Source organism: Ixodes scapularis, unplaced genomic scaffold (assembly GCF_016920785.2).
Source record: "Ixodes scapularis isolate PalLabHiFi unplaced genomic scaffold, ASM1692078v2 ptg000296l_1___fragment_2___debris__unscaffolded, whole genome shotgun sequence".
In the NCBI taxonomy this organism is placed as follows: domain Eukaryota; kingdom Metazoa; phylum Arthropoda; class Arachnida; order Ixodida; family Ixodidae; genus Ixodes; species Ixodes scapularis.
This window is the reverse complement of record NW_024609952.1, coordinates 77881-91213: the sequence shown is the minus strand read 5'-3', so window position 1 is coordinate 91213 and position 13333 is coordinate 77881. Positions and strand designations below refer to the sequence as shown.

Sequence of the window (13333 nt, the reverse complement as noted above, 5' to 3'; positions counted from 1 at the left end):
GATGTTCTTTACATGTTAGCGTTTATTGATATGGATAGATCCACTTTGAAAAACAGGAACTTGGCGTTTATTGGTCGGAGATGTGGATATATCCACTTTGAAAAACAGGAACTAGCAATAAAACAAAGAATGTCCTTATTAGCGCAGTCACTATATTAGTTCTTACATGAATGTATGTAATATGGAGTGAATATTTTATATTATGTATATTCCGAACCAATAATACGAAGTGCTTCTATACACTCAATATATCAAGAGACACGGCAGCACACTGGTACATATTATAATAACGGCTATGAATGTCATCGACTAACCTAACTCTTAACACAGACATCGCCGACAAAGTTTTTAAAATGATAATTGACCAAAATGTAACCTTTTTGTATGGAATGATCATATAGTCGCTGAAAAAATGAGAATCAAGAAAGTTAACATTGACGCGAGAGTACAGGGCGTTTATCACAGCACAACTCGAAGTTTCAAAAGTTTTCGCCGCATGTTTGATACGTAACTAAATTATGTTTTTTTGCAGCTAGAGCAATCAAATGAATGAAAATTGTGAAAACAATTTAATATCACGTGTTTGTGTTATTTATTATAATCTTGAGAAAGAATTAGTGATGCCTTTTTTTGCATTAACGAGAGCCGCCCTGCGGAGTAGTCTTCAAACTCCAAATGAAGGGCAGCCCAACTTGCCTCGGCCCATCAAATTATATTGACATCGTGCCGTTGTATTGATTTTTGTTGCATTTGTGCCCCATACTGGCGTATATTTAAACGAAATTTTAAAAACAAAACAAAATAGGTGCAAAAATCGCTGCTGGATGTGTTGGTCGAACGGAACTTTTCCCTGCAAAAATTAAGACAGCAGGAAGCAAGGCCAGGGAAGGAGATGTACGCATGCGCAGATTACTTTTAAAAAGGTCCACTGGCATCAGTGTTGTGTTTAAAACCTCGTTCCGTAGCTGAACTTTTCAATGATTGTATTGTATCCGAAGTAGGTGGCAGCCGGACATCCGGAAAACATAAACGGTTTCAAAGCGGCAGCCTTATAGGCCCAGTACATCTTGACGCCTTGTAACGTGTGACGCTGAAGTGCTCGTGGCTCAGGCGATGCTGGCTGAAGCTTCAACTCTGGTCGGCTAAACTCCGGTCATGCTAACTTCGGTCGCGTGTTCTCGTAAGCGCCGGTCGCCTAAGTTGACGTGACCTGATGTCCTCGACTTTATCCTAGAGGTTGTCTTTGAGGTCGCCCTTGAGGCAGTCATAGACTTTGTCTTAGACGTCGTTCTTAAGGTCGTCCACTAGGACGTCGTCCTAAACGTCCTCTCTTGACGTCGTGGTCAATGCATGTACGGGATATTAAAACCACGATTTCGTTACCGTATAACTTATTTTCTTAATTGTTTTCACTAATAATGTTCCTGGAAAGCTGCCACATTTCATCGCGTTTGGTAGCATGAATAAAAAGCTGCATCAATTTTGTAACACAGAATGTTTTTATGGGCTGGATTTCATGAAATTGTGTAACTCTTTCAACCTTTCAAACGAAGATTCATTATGGAGCTAACCTCAAGCCATGCGACCTTTAAGCTGACGTCTTTGTTTCGGCGCCGCAAGTAGGAGATGAAGAAAAGCATAAGCAAGTGAAGTGTATGACTTGCCGCTAAACCTTGTCAGCGGTAGCGCGAGATTGTCCGCGGCGAGGGGTGCTTAGTTAAGAATAAGAATACTTGGTTATGCATGCTTTGCCTTCAGGTGATACGCGAGGCGAATTTTACTTAGTCAAACAATCACGGTCCGCATTCAACCGCCGGCACAGTCACACTTTGCCCAGTATACTTATGCCGCAGTATGCAGTCGCTGCAGAATTATACTTCATCTAGCATACTTGGTTGCCATGCCGCCGCCGGCGAGTCACATTAATTTCAAAATACTTCGTTCACAGACGACCTTCGGCTGCAGTTCATGCTAAACACAGCATTCTTAGCCCGCAAACGACCGTTGTACTTAGTCCGCGGGCGATAGCCGGAGGTGGGTTATACCTAGTCCAAAGTACTTCGTTCACCGGCGACCGTCGGCAGCGAACAGTACTAAGTCCATAATACTAATTCCACAGGTGATTGTCGGCGAAAAGTCATACTTTGTCCAGCATTCCTAGTCTCCAGGCAACCTTTTGTTGCTACTCAAACTTAGTTTAGCGAACTTAGTATATAAGCAGCCGTCGGAGGCGAGCTAACTTGGTCCAGCATGATAGCCGCCGACGACCGTTGGTGGCGATTTATATCTTGTCCATCATACTTAGTCCGTAACCTAAAGTCGCCGGTATGTTATACATCGTCCAGCATACTGAGTATACGGACGATCGTCGGCGGTGACGAATGCTTATTAAAGCAAAATTAGTGTGCAGGCAACCATCGGAGGCGAGTCATGCTTAGTCCAGCATACTGAGATCGTGACGGTTTGTGACGCCATGCTTAGTTCATTATGCTTACCGTACTCCGCAGATGGTCTTCGGCAGCCAGTCAGACTTATTCCAACCTAATTATACTTAAATTAGATAGTAGCCAACACTACAATCCAGTGAAGCCAGTCAAGCAGTGTAAACAGTGCGATATCACGGCGATCGTTTTCTTTGTAAGTTTGCTATCATAAGCTAAGCTAACCCCGCGGCCAACATTCTGGCACATTCCGTGGAATAAAACGTTTTAAAGGAAATATCACAAATCGTATTTCGCCTTTCAACTTACGACTTCCTTGTTTCTGTCCAAGAGAGAGGGGGAGAGAGAGAAAAACAGATTGTTGTCGCTAGACAGACTTCCTCATCCCCACCAGCAAGTAGATTAACTCTTTTACGAATTAAGTAATTTTACCGACTCGTGATCCGTACAGCAAAGTTTACATAGAAGCAAAACAACATTAATCCAGAAAAGAACTGAGATGCATTACAAGCATTTCTTGAAGCTCAAAGGTCCAATTATAATAGGCACAGATAAAGGTAGGTTTAGGAACTTCAGACCACTACGGCATCGGGAATTGAACTCTTTAATTACGCGCTCACCAGAGCATGAGCACGCGAGGCGGTGCTCGCGCTGAAAACGAAATCTAAACCTAAATTTAAAATAAATTTTTGAGTCACGCTAGCGCGAGCCACTACATTAGAGAATGAAAAACTGAATATCCCGTCTGCTCAACACCATGAAATCTGTGCCAAATCTGTGCGTACATATTCATGACAATAGGCAACGAAAACTGCAGCATCTGGAGGCCGTAGTCGCCTCTTGAGCGAGGCGTTGACCGTGTGTCAACGCAACGGCTTGCATTTGCACGCACCCTCCGCTTGATATTGGTGATTGATAAAAAAAAAGTTTATTTTGCGTTACAGACGTTTGTTATGTTAGAAGTTTATAATTGTAATGCTTAGCCGTTGGAACTATTCTAAGCTTTATGAAATCTTGTAATGTGAGAGCGTTGAACTCCGCATTGCACATAATTCGCATGATTCTCTTCTAGAGCACATGCAGTGATGCATGTATGTAGTTCCATACATGCATCATAAATCTCCAAACACAGCTAGGGGACTGGTGAGCCACCGGTTTGTCCTTTGTCCCTCTTTTTCCCCTTCTCCAGGGATTATTTTCGTCATTCTTGTCCAGCTCGCTTGCACCTTTGCATTTAATTGCATTATAACTATAACCTTCAATTTGAAAGCTTCACCCTTGTTGGTGTTAGACTGGTGGCAGCTGATGAAACCCGTTTGCTCTACTGACGTCTAACCCCGGGTTAGCTCAGTGGGTAGAGCGCTCCACCTGTAATGGAGAGGTCCCGGGTTCGATACCCGGACCAGGCGGATTTTTTCGGTCGCTCGCCAGTCACCTAGCTGTGTTTGTAGCTTTATGTTTGTCCTTTGTCCCTCTTGCTCCCCTTCCGCAGGGATTATTTTCGTCATTCTTGTCCAGCTCGCTTGCACCTTTGCATTCAATTGCATTATAGTTATTCCAATAACTTATCTTCTACAGAAAGCTATTTGCCGCACATAAAACCTGGTGGACATATTCACCCGAAAAAAATAAACTGGTGTCGTCTGTGTGAGTTATAAAACCTAGACTGTCGTCAATGTTTACTGAGTTATTTATGTACAAGATAAACAGGAGTCCAAGGAAACTCACCCACGGCACCACTGACGCGAGTTTCCTTAAGCTAGATTGCTGACTATGTATCACGAAACACTGATGACGACGCTTTAAGAAAAATACTCTCGATTATCGTTGAGGCTACTCCTTGCATCCCGCATGCATTTAATTTTAGAAGCAGATTTGAATGGTTTAGGCATTCGAAAGACTTTGAAAATCAAGGAATACCCCAAGGTAATCAATTTCTTTTGGAAATTGTTTCAAATTAGATATTTTTGTTTTATTAGCGCGATTTCCCCGAATTCTCTTTCCTAAAACCAATTAGCAGGATGTATCATCTGGCGTGTATATTTTTCTATAGCAATTTTGAAAACACTTTCAGCACAGGAAGAGGTCTGTAATTTATTTTATGTTTTTATGGTCAGACTTGAAAATAACCTTGACCCTAATGCCATTCACCTTTTGTTTTCTTTCTACGATACACGGCAGTTACCGCAACTGAGAAGATTAAAATATTTTGTCAACAAAAGCAGAAATCAATAATTTTGTGGATCTGACCTTCAGAATTCGGTGCAAAGAGTCTGTAGAGCCGCGGAATAAATATTGTACGCGTCCAAAATAATAATTGCTGCCTTTTGATATTTTATGACTGCCATCTGAAATATTCCCAGGAAACATTGCGATGTCTGTAGCTGTTCAGTTATTTTCGGACATTCGCAATTCGTTGATGCCTAATGAATTTGGCGATGCGCAAGGTAAAAAATGAAAGCCGTTTACAACTCCCTGTAACGCCGAATTAAAGCTCAGCTCTTGAGGATGAGGAGGGAAGGGTACTCAGGGTCACGTGTTCTCGGGGGGGGGGGAGGGGTCACGTGACCTGGGGAGGTGTCACGTGACCTCGGGGGGTCACGTCACCTCGGGGGAGTGGTCACGTGACCTCGGGGGGTCTCGTGACCCCCCGCCCCCCCCCCCCCCCCCCCCCCCCCCGAGGTCACCGAAGATACCCGAGGTCCTCCCGAGGTCCTCCCGAAGGAACCCGAGGTCCTCCCGAGGAAACCCAAGGTCCTCCCGAAGGAACCAGAGGTCCTCCCAAAGAAACCCGAGGTCCTCCCGAAGGAACCCGAGGTCCTCCCGAGCTCCTCCCGAAGGAACCCGAGGTCCTCCGAGGTCCTCCCGAAGGAACCCGAGGTCCTCCCGAAGAAACCCGAGGTTCTTCCGAGGTCCTCCCGAAGGAACTCGAGGTCCTTCGGGAGGACCTCGGGTTCCTTCGGGAAAATTTACCCATAATGCACCGCGCGGTTACGCCGACGGCGACGGCGACGGCGACGTCGACGTCGCTCAAGCCGGAAACGGGCGCCTAAGGGCTGTGCTCTAACAGCGCAGGCTCAGGGAGCCTTATTTGTATGTGATTGGTTTAGCCTGTGATTCCATAGCTGTAAAGGGGATCAGCGCTCTGGCAATGCAATTTTGGTACTGCTTGATTGGCTCTGTCGATGGCTGTGGTGGGACTTAAAGTGAAACGGAGTCCACAGTCCACCGTTGGCGGCGAGTGATACTTAGTCCGCCACACTGAGTCCCGGGGTGACAGTCGGCGCCCGTAGCTGGTTCCTCCATAAAGCCTATGCCTCCTTATGTGAAATTTCGGCACCACGGATGAAAGACGAAAGGTGAGGGCGCAAGGTAGCTGCTGCAAGTTCATAATTGTAGAATTATTTGAGACCGCGGTGATGATACAAAACAACAGGAAGATGGAAAGAAGTCTCGAACACAGCTCACATTTTATTGCCACAGAATTCATTTGAAAAGGCTGTGCGACAATTTTTAGACTTTGGCCAATTAACTGCGGTAATTATTCTGCGTCACCTGTAGAACAAACATCAGAAAACCGTATTTTCTTGCGAGCACTAGTTCTAATAAAAAAAATTAAACAAATCGAAGGTCGAAGTGCCTCTCTACTCTCCACGTCGACCTTTGAGTGACATACTCTGGGGGTCCACGTAGTTCCCCTTGAGTACTCTCTTCAGAGATCAGCCGCTTCCTCCGCGATTATCGAGTTTTAAAGGATTAGCATCGTCGAAGGTCGCGGCGAGCGATCGACACAAAGGACGGATCGCCACGGAGCTGACGGCGAGTGTAACAGCGGAGGGGGACAGGTTTTGTTGACTTCCGCGTATCCCCCAAAGACGGTAGTCATTTTAGTTCCCGTAACCCCGACAGGCGGCTGCAGATCGGAAATAATTCGTCTTTTGCTGGAGGATAGCATTTTTTCAGGGAAAGGTGACGCGTTTTCGGTCACTTGGGCTTGCATAAACAATATAAAAAAATGCAAACTGCCAATTATTACAACATTGAAATCGTTGCACTGCCGCTTTAAGTATGGTTTGAAATAGAATGGACAAAGGGGAAACCGGGGAAAAGGGGAAAAAATTGCAAATTATATACTCTCAGGGATAAAACACACAGTACGAACACCAAGTATATCTGACAGTTGGAGGACAAAAAGGTGCTGAACGTAGATGCTCGAAACGTTAGTTCACAGTCCGAACAAGCGCATACAGAAGAGGTTACTTCAAAGCCGTGTATTCTAAATTCTAAAATACGAATTTACACAAAAACGTAAAATTTGGAACGCAAAAAAAAAAAAAACACAAAAAACAACACAATTTTTATCACACAAATTCTCCTCCCCCCCCCACAGACGTTTGAGGTCAAGAGATATTTTCTACACGGCCTCCAAACATAGATACGACTTATCTAATGCGTTTCCATGGTTTCCTTTCGCTATTGACACCTTTAAAACATGTTCTTGGTCAATTCCGTCTGTTAAAATCACAGAAGACGTCAAGTTTCACAGCGGTACAGAATTGTTATTCTCTTGGGCGTGCTTCGAAACCTCCAAATACGGATCCTTTTTGTGGACACACCGTCTATGTTCGGTCACACGGTCAATGACGCTGCGCTTCGTCTAATATAGAACAAACTACATTCGGATGCGATTTTGTAGACAATCCCTGGAAACACGCACGAAACTTTTTTCTTTGTGTTTTTTTTAAGGCAGCCATATTGGGGAGAAGTGAACAGAGTCAATCTTTTTAAGGCTAAATGCCGTAGGGGGCCAAAATTCAGCGAGATTTGAGGTTATGGGGTACTCAAAGAAAAAATGGGAAGAAAGCATGCTTTTCCTGCCCGGAACTTTTATTAGCCTTTTTTATTTGACAAAAAACAAAACAAAACAAAAAATTGTAGCAAAACCGCTTGGACAGAAGGTTTTTAGGGTATTTTACTTCGTTGAGACGGCTGAACAGATTTTGACTAGACTCCGCTATAGAGTGAGCACAGGATTTTTGGACTGCGTTACTTATCAGATTGTGTACCAGACCCGACTTGGCGTTGTTTGAATGGCAGCAGGTGTGAAGGAAAGGATTGGTTTTGCCTTCACCTGCACAGTTGTGAGGATACGTCTTTTGTATGTGTTTGTTCGGACCGGTGAACTATGGGTTGGACAATCCAGCTTCACCATCTTTCCAAGCGCCATCTGCCTGACACAGATCGTGTTCGTACCCTGTGTTTTGTCCTTGAGAGTGTGCCATTGGCGGGTTTTTTCCCTTTTCTGTGGCTTCCCTTTCCTTTTTTTTTTGTTCAGGGAGGCCATATATAAATAGATTCTATGCCAATAAAATTTCAGCTTTGTTTGAGGCATCTTTTCTTCTTCCTGCCGTGTTTTCTGTCTTCACCGTAGCCTCGGTTAATTATACAATTATGAAACGTAACGTATCAAGAGATAGCAGAGCTTGCCATCGAGTCAAAATTTCGGGGAAATAGGAATTGATAGAGTAAATGGCGCTATAAACCTTCTCCCTCGTGATTAACTTGAGTTGCCACAAGCGGATTCTTAAAATTTAAGAGTATTAAAGATTCAAGGCCCTACACCGGCCCATTAAAAAAAACAGAAGCAAAGAAAAACTTATCATATAACCGTGCATGTAAAGAGCTCTACTCTTAAAGAAGTTTAAACTTGTCTTAATATTTCTGATCAATCCAAAGATCACATGTGTATGTTGAGAGTGCAGTGCATCCGAAACCAGCCAAAGCTCCCCACAACCAACAGAAAAATTCATGACGCACGCATGACTCTCGTTAGACAAATTCTCTGTTCACCGGGTTTTCTCAGAATGATCAAAGCAAGTTTAATTCTGTTTTTGAGCAAACGTATTATTAGGAAAACTAAAAGCCTAAACGTATTCTTTTTACTATTTTTTAAAGCCCGTTTATATATTAAACTTTATTTACGAACTTGTAACTCTTTCGTAAACAATGTATTTTTTTTGTGTGGCTAAACCTATACACCAATCCCAGTTGTTTTTGCATATGTATAGTTTTATATTTTTACTTTGGGTACACATGTTCAGTTATATTAACCTCCGCGTTACAAATATTAAACGATTACAAATCGTATATAGGCCACCCAAAGAACGGTGAAAAATTATTTTACGGTGCACATTCCTAATAAGAATCTTAAGTTTTACAATTTTTTTCAGAGTATGATTTTTTTTCCGTTGAGACGGATGAATCATTAAACGAACCAGATGAAGACCGCAAAGGTTCCGTGGATTCCGAGAGCTCAGCAGAAGAAACGAACGATACGTCATCATCGGAACAGGTTGGCTTTTTGGGATTTTTTCACCCAGAAACCTTGATGGAAAGAAATATATCCTTAATTACTAACCAACACTGCGAACAACGACTTCGACAACTTGCCACAACTGTTCCAAATTACATCCTATGCTCCAATGGGGGAACATGTTTTGTAAGTATGAATTATTGTTTCATTTCCTGAGAATAAAAGTTAGTTGGTCGGCAACTGCTGGAAAAAATAAATGACTCCTAGAACCATGAGACACTGGCATGCATTTGAAACTAAATTGAACTATGGCTTTTTCGCCTGAATAAATCTAAAAAAAAATCTTACCTGCATTTTTGGTTGTACAAAATTTAAGAACCCGACTCAACTCGGAAATCCGACATATTGGTTCACTTTCCCGTTGAAAGAAAATTTGTTAATGGGAACTTGGGAGTAAAAAAGAGGCATCGCAACTTCAACTAAAACTCTTTAAAACAGTATTGGACTGATCCCTTTTAAAACAAGCTGAAAACGCTATGGTTTTCGCACTTTTATCCAGTAGATGTTCTCCAAATTGGCAAGTTAACATTGTGAAATTCTTGGCACCAGACTTCGAGTATGTTTCAAGTGTAAAGAAATCTAAGGAATTGCACAGAGCTCATCTTGCGTTACAGCTGACCAAAACGGTTGCAGTCCCTATTGAAGACTAGTATTAATCCATAGAATAAAAACGTCCCATAAAAAGAACAAAAAAACAAAAAAAAACACGGGCTATCGGCCCAGACAAATGGACTCTGCACCGTAGAAAGCTGGAACTCAGTGAGAACATGACGCTAGTTCTGAAATAATGCATAATGTTAAAAGCAGGACGTTACTTGCATAAAATACTTGCAAGAAACGAACAACAAATAGGGGCTGACGTCCACCTAAGCTTGATATTTATAAAAGCAAATATTGACATCTCAATTGCCTGTAGAATTAGTTTTAGTACTAAATGGATAAACTTGTTAGCAAAAAGTAACAAACAAAAACAGCAAACATTGCTTTATTTGATAGGGAAAACAGCTAAAAAAACACAGACTACGAAGAGGAACATAAACGAAAGGACATTGCTGTATGTTGTGTATGTTCCTCTTCGTAGTCTGTGTTTTCTGAGCTGTTTTCCCCATCATGTATAACGTCAACCAACTGGCCCAATTCCCCACCTTATTATTGTTTTACTTGTTGACAATTCTTAAATAAATTCAACAAACGCCCACAGTGCCATTTCCTTGAATTTACAAATATTTGGCTTAGGTGGGCGTCGGCTCACAAACAAATATAATTTTTGTCTCGTTTCATTTGATGAAGGTAATGCGATCACAAATTTTCGCGTTTTCTCATTAGCACTAGCGTTGCATTGCCATGAAGTTTCAACTTTCGGCGATGCGTAGTTTATTTGCACAACCCTTAAAACCAGGTGCCGCTTTTCTCAATTGAACCCGGTAGAATAGTGAAGAGCCCTATAGAGCGAGGGTGAGCGCCCTTAGCTGTCGATTGTTTCCTATACATTTTGGCAAGAAGAAACCAAGCAGAAACTTACAACATAATTGATGCGAACGGAAATGATAAATGTAAGCAAGGCTGTGCCTCTGAATTCAGCTTTCGACAAAGTTTCAGTGAAGTATTCACGATCCGTTGTTGCAACCACTAGAGCTGGCCAAAGCGTACATTTGTGAAAGTCGAAACAAAGAAACGAATATATTTGTTTTAAAACTCTTCAAGTATAAAGCGTTAACAGTGGAGACCCTTCCGAGTGCCTTTATGAAGGCGAACGAAAATTTACTGTACATCAGCAGATGGGGTAGAAGCAGATAGAGCATTATACATGTTGGTTGATTTGGATACAAATATACTTGTCTTAGAAATAGAACGAGAGTGGAACGAGTGCTGTCTTCCCCATTTAATAACAAGGCTTGGCGGGCATCAGATAAGGCAGAACCCGCCACGGCAAGTTGGCTAATTCACTAAAATCTAATATTTCACTTTGAATTATTTCTTTTCTGGATGTTGCAATCGTAGTATCGGCGGCAAGTAATATAGGAGACCACACAAATTTAAAAGAAATGGCGAAAAGATATGGTCTTTTTAGGCGTCGATCAATCTTCCTTATCGCTTCCTGATTTTTTTTTTTTTTTGGGGGGGGGGGGAGGGAACGGGAAATGGAAGGGCAGTTTTTATTGTGCGTGAAGAAATGACGCCGCAAACGTCCGCAATGACGCTTAGAAGAATGCACGTGTTCACTTCAGTCACGTGATTACTAGTTCAGCAGCACATCCACGAGGAATGCGCCGTCGATACTGTGGCGTAAGAGTGACATGACTGAAAAGACAGCGTCATTCTTCTAGGCCACATAGCGAGCAGGGCTTCGATGCTCTATAAAAGCTCAATTTTAAAATCTGGCAAAAAAAATAAACTGAGAAACGATCAATAGATTTCTTAAAAACCCTTTCTTTTTAAATGCATTAAATTGGCAACGACTCTAAGAGGTATTCCAGTAAAGATTGCAATCGTTATATGCTTTGTAACACCGCTTCTTAAAATGTCGACCTATACTGGTTAATTACCCGCCTTATTGTGACGTTTATTTCACCCTATGTCCACTCAGCTTGACAAGTTAAAGCTGAAGACAACAGCCGTGTAACTCTCGCCTTAAAAAAAATATGTTCAAGTAAAACTTAAACACCCTGTGAAAGAAAAAAGGAATTCACCAGAGTTCAGTCAAAGAAGCCACTGCAGGCATTCTCACGTGCTTCCCCCCGCTTGGAGAGGTTGTCGGATAGCACTCGGGAAAAAGAATTCTGTTCTCTCATTAAACCATTGGTAAAAACAGCAATGACGTGCGCTTTGGAGTAGAATTGTGGTCCGCTTAACCTCACCTGAAGGGTTCGGGAAACTGAAAGTCACAATGTGACATGCCCGGAATGTAATCTGGATAGAGGAAACCTCCCACCCTATCTGGGCTAATGCATCCAGTACAATGGTCGCAACATAATCACCAGCGTTATCGTGTGACAAAACCATACCAGAAGAGAGCGTGGAGCGTTTCTTATTCCCAAAGACTCAATGCAGCGTGCCCAACGGGCCCCTAAATGTAGCGCTTAGCACATGATTTTCAAGTCAGGTACTTTAAATTTTCCCCAAAAAAAATTCCTTCATCATCAGGCTCACCTTAAACGGACACCAAATTGCACCTACCATGTTGTCAACGGCGTGCACTATAAACCAGAATTGCAGAGAAGTTGAACGATTATTCCCTTGTACGTTTGCCTGTACTCCTCGCGACAAGTCCAACCTCATCGGTCTCCTCGTTCGCCTGTGTACGTGACGCGACATAAACAGGTTTCGTTTATTCACGTCTTAGAAATAATTTATTATACTTCGTTTTGAATTCTATAAAACGGTAGAGAGTGCGTTTGGACTGTTTTATAGTGGTATTTCCGTATACCCCAGAAAGCACGCTGTCTCGGTATTACCATTCTTCTAAAAAAAGATGCAATTGATGTACAATCTTTTTCGCATGCAGATTACAAATTGGTGTCCCCGAGCAAAAATGTTGACCTAGGGCGGCAACCGTTTTTACTTCAGCAACTGTTTTTCTTTTTCACCAAAACGTAGGGGCCAAAAACGTATACATATATTCAAAAAAAAAAAAAAATGTTACGAAAAAGTGAGGGCAGTTAGTATGGCGTGAGACACCAATTGGCTGCTCTGAATCAGCTAGAGGAATTTGTTCCGATTATATCTCCGCTTTATTTATAAAAGTTTTCCGAAAATAGTTCAATAATAAATCTTTTTTTTTTTCAGGGAGACAGCGGAGGACCTTTGATGTACGAAAAAAAAGGACAATGGTTTCTTGCTGCTATTCATTCTGTATCAGATGATTGCTACTACCCTTCTCTGCCATCACTACATGTTAGGGTGTCACACCTTGTTGACAGGTTTATTTTACCCGTCATGCAGTATTCGGAATCAACGAAAGATAACTTATGTATCAAGGACGAGGCTCGAAAGAAGTGTGTAACTACATTTTATAACTCTTACAACGAGTCAATCGAGAATTCAGTGGTAGACGACGAAACTACTTAATTAAAATGTTAACAGGTTATCATATACTCTTATCATGTATCTTCAATTAACTTCTAATAAAGAACCTTTCAAGCAAGCGTTTGGGAACAAATTGACACCAATGACAATAACAAAATAAACGTCAAAGTTTGCTTAAGGGTTTGTGTTGATATTGTTGGAACGTTCTTTATTGCCCTGTTATATATAATATATGTATATGTATACGATACACACATATAATGCACCATTGTAGTCTGCATCGGTGCAAGCCTAAGGATCCGCCTTTGCCGTCAGGGCGCTCTGGGTGGGTGTTGGTCCCAGCGCCTTTGGCCGCTGCAAAGTCGTCCGCCGGGACCGTCGTCTTCGTAGACGGACTCCGCCAGCTTTGTCGACAACAGGGAGACGATCGCCTTGTCACGCCTGGTGGGCAGAATCCAATCGACATACGCCGCCGGACGGATCTCTTCTGGGA

The 13333-nt window shown here is 42.4% G+C and overlaps 1 protein-coding gene across 1 annotated transcript in view; it reads left to right on the top strand.

The window, feature by feature from the left end:
• Positions 1-13050, top strand: part of LOC121834024 (enteropeptidase-like) — a 36244-nt gene extending 23194 nt beyond the window's left edge. Inside the window, exons 5-6 of the mRNA XM_042287755.1 lie at positions 8672-8940; positions 12601-13050. Coding sequence (XP_042143689.1) covers positions 8672-8940; positions 12601-12882 — 551 coding nt within the window. The 3' untranslated portion in view covers positions 12883-13050. The remainder of the gene's footprint in view (positions 1-8671; positions 8941-12600) is intronic.
• The last annotated feature ends 283 nt before the right edge of the window (positions 13051-13333 follow it).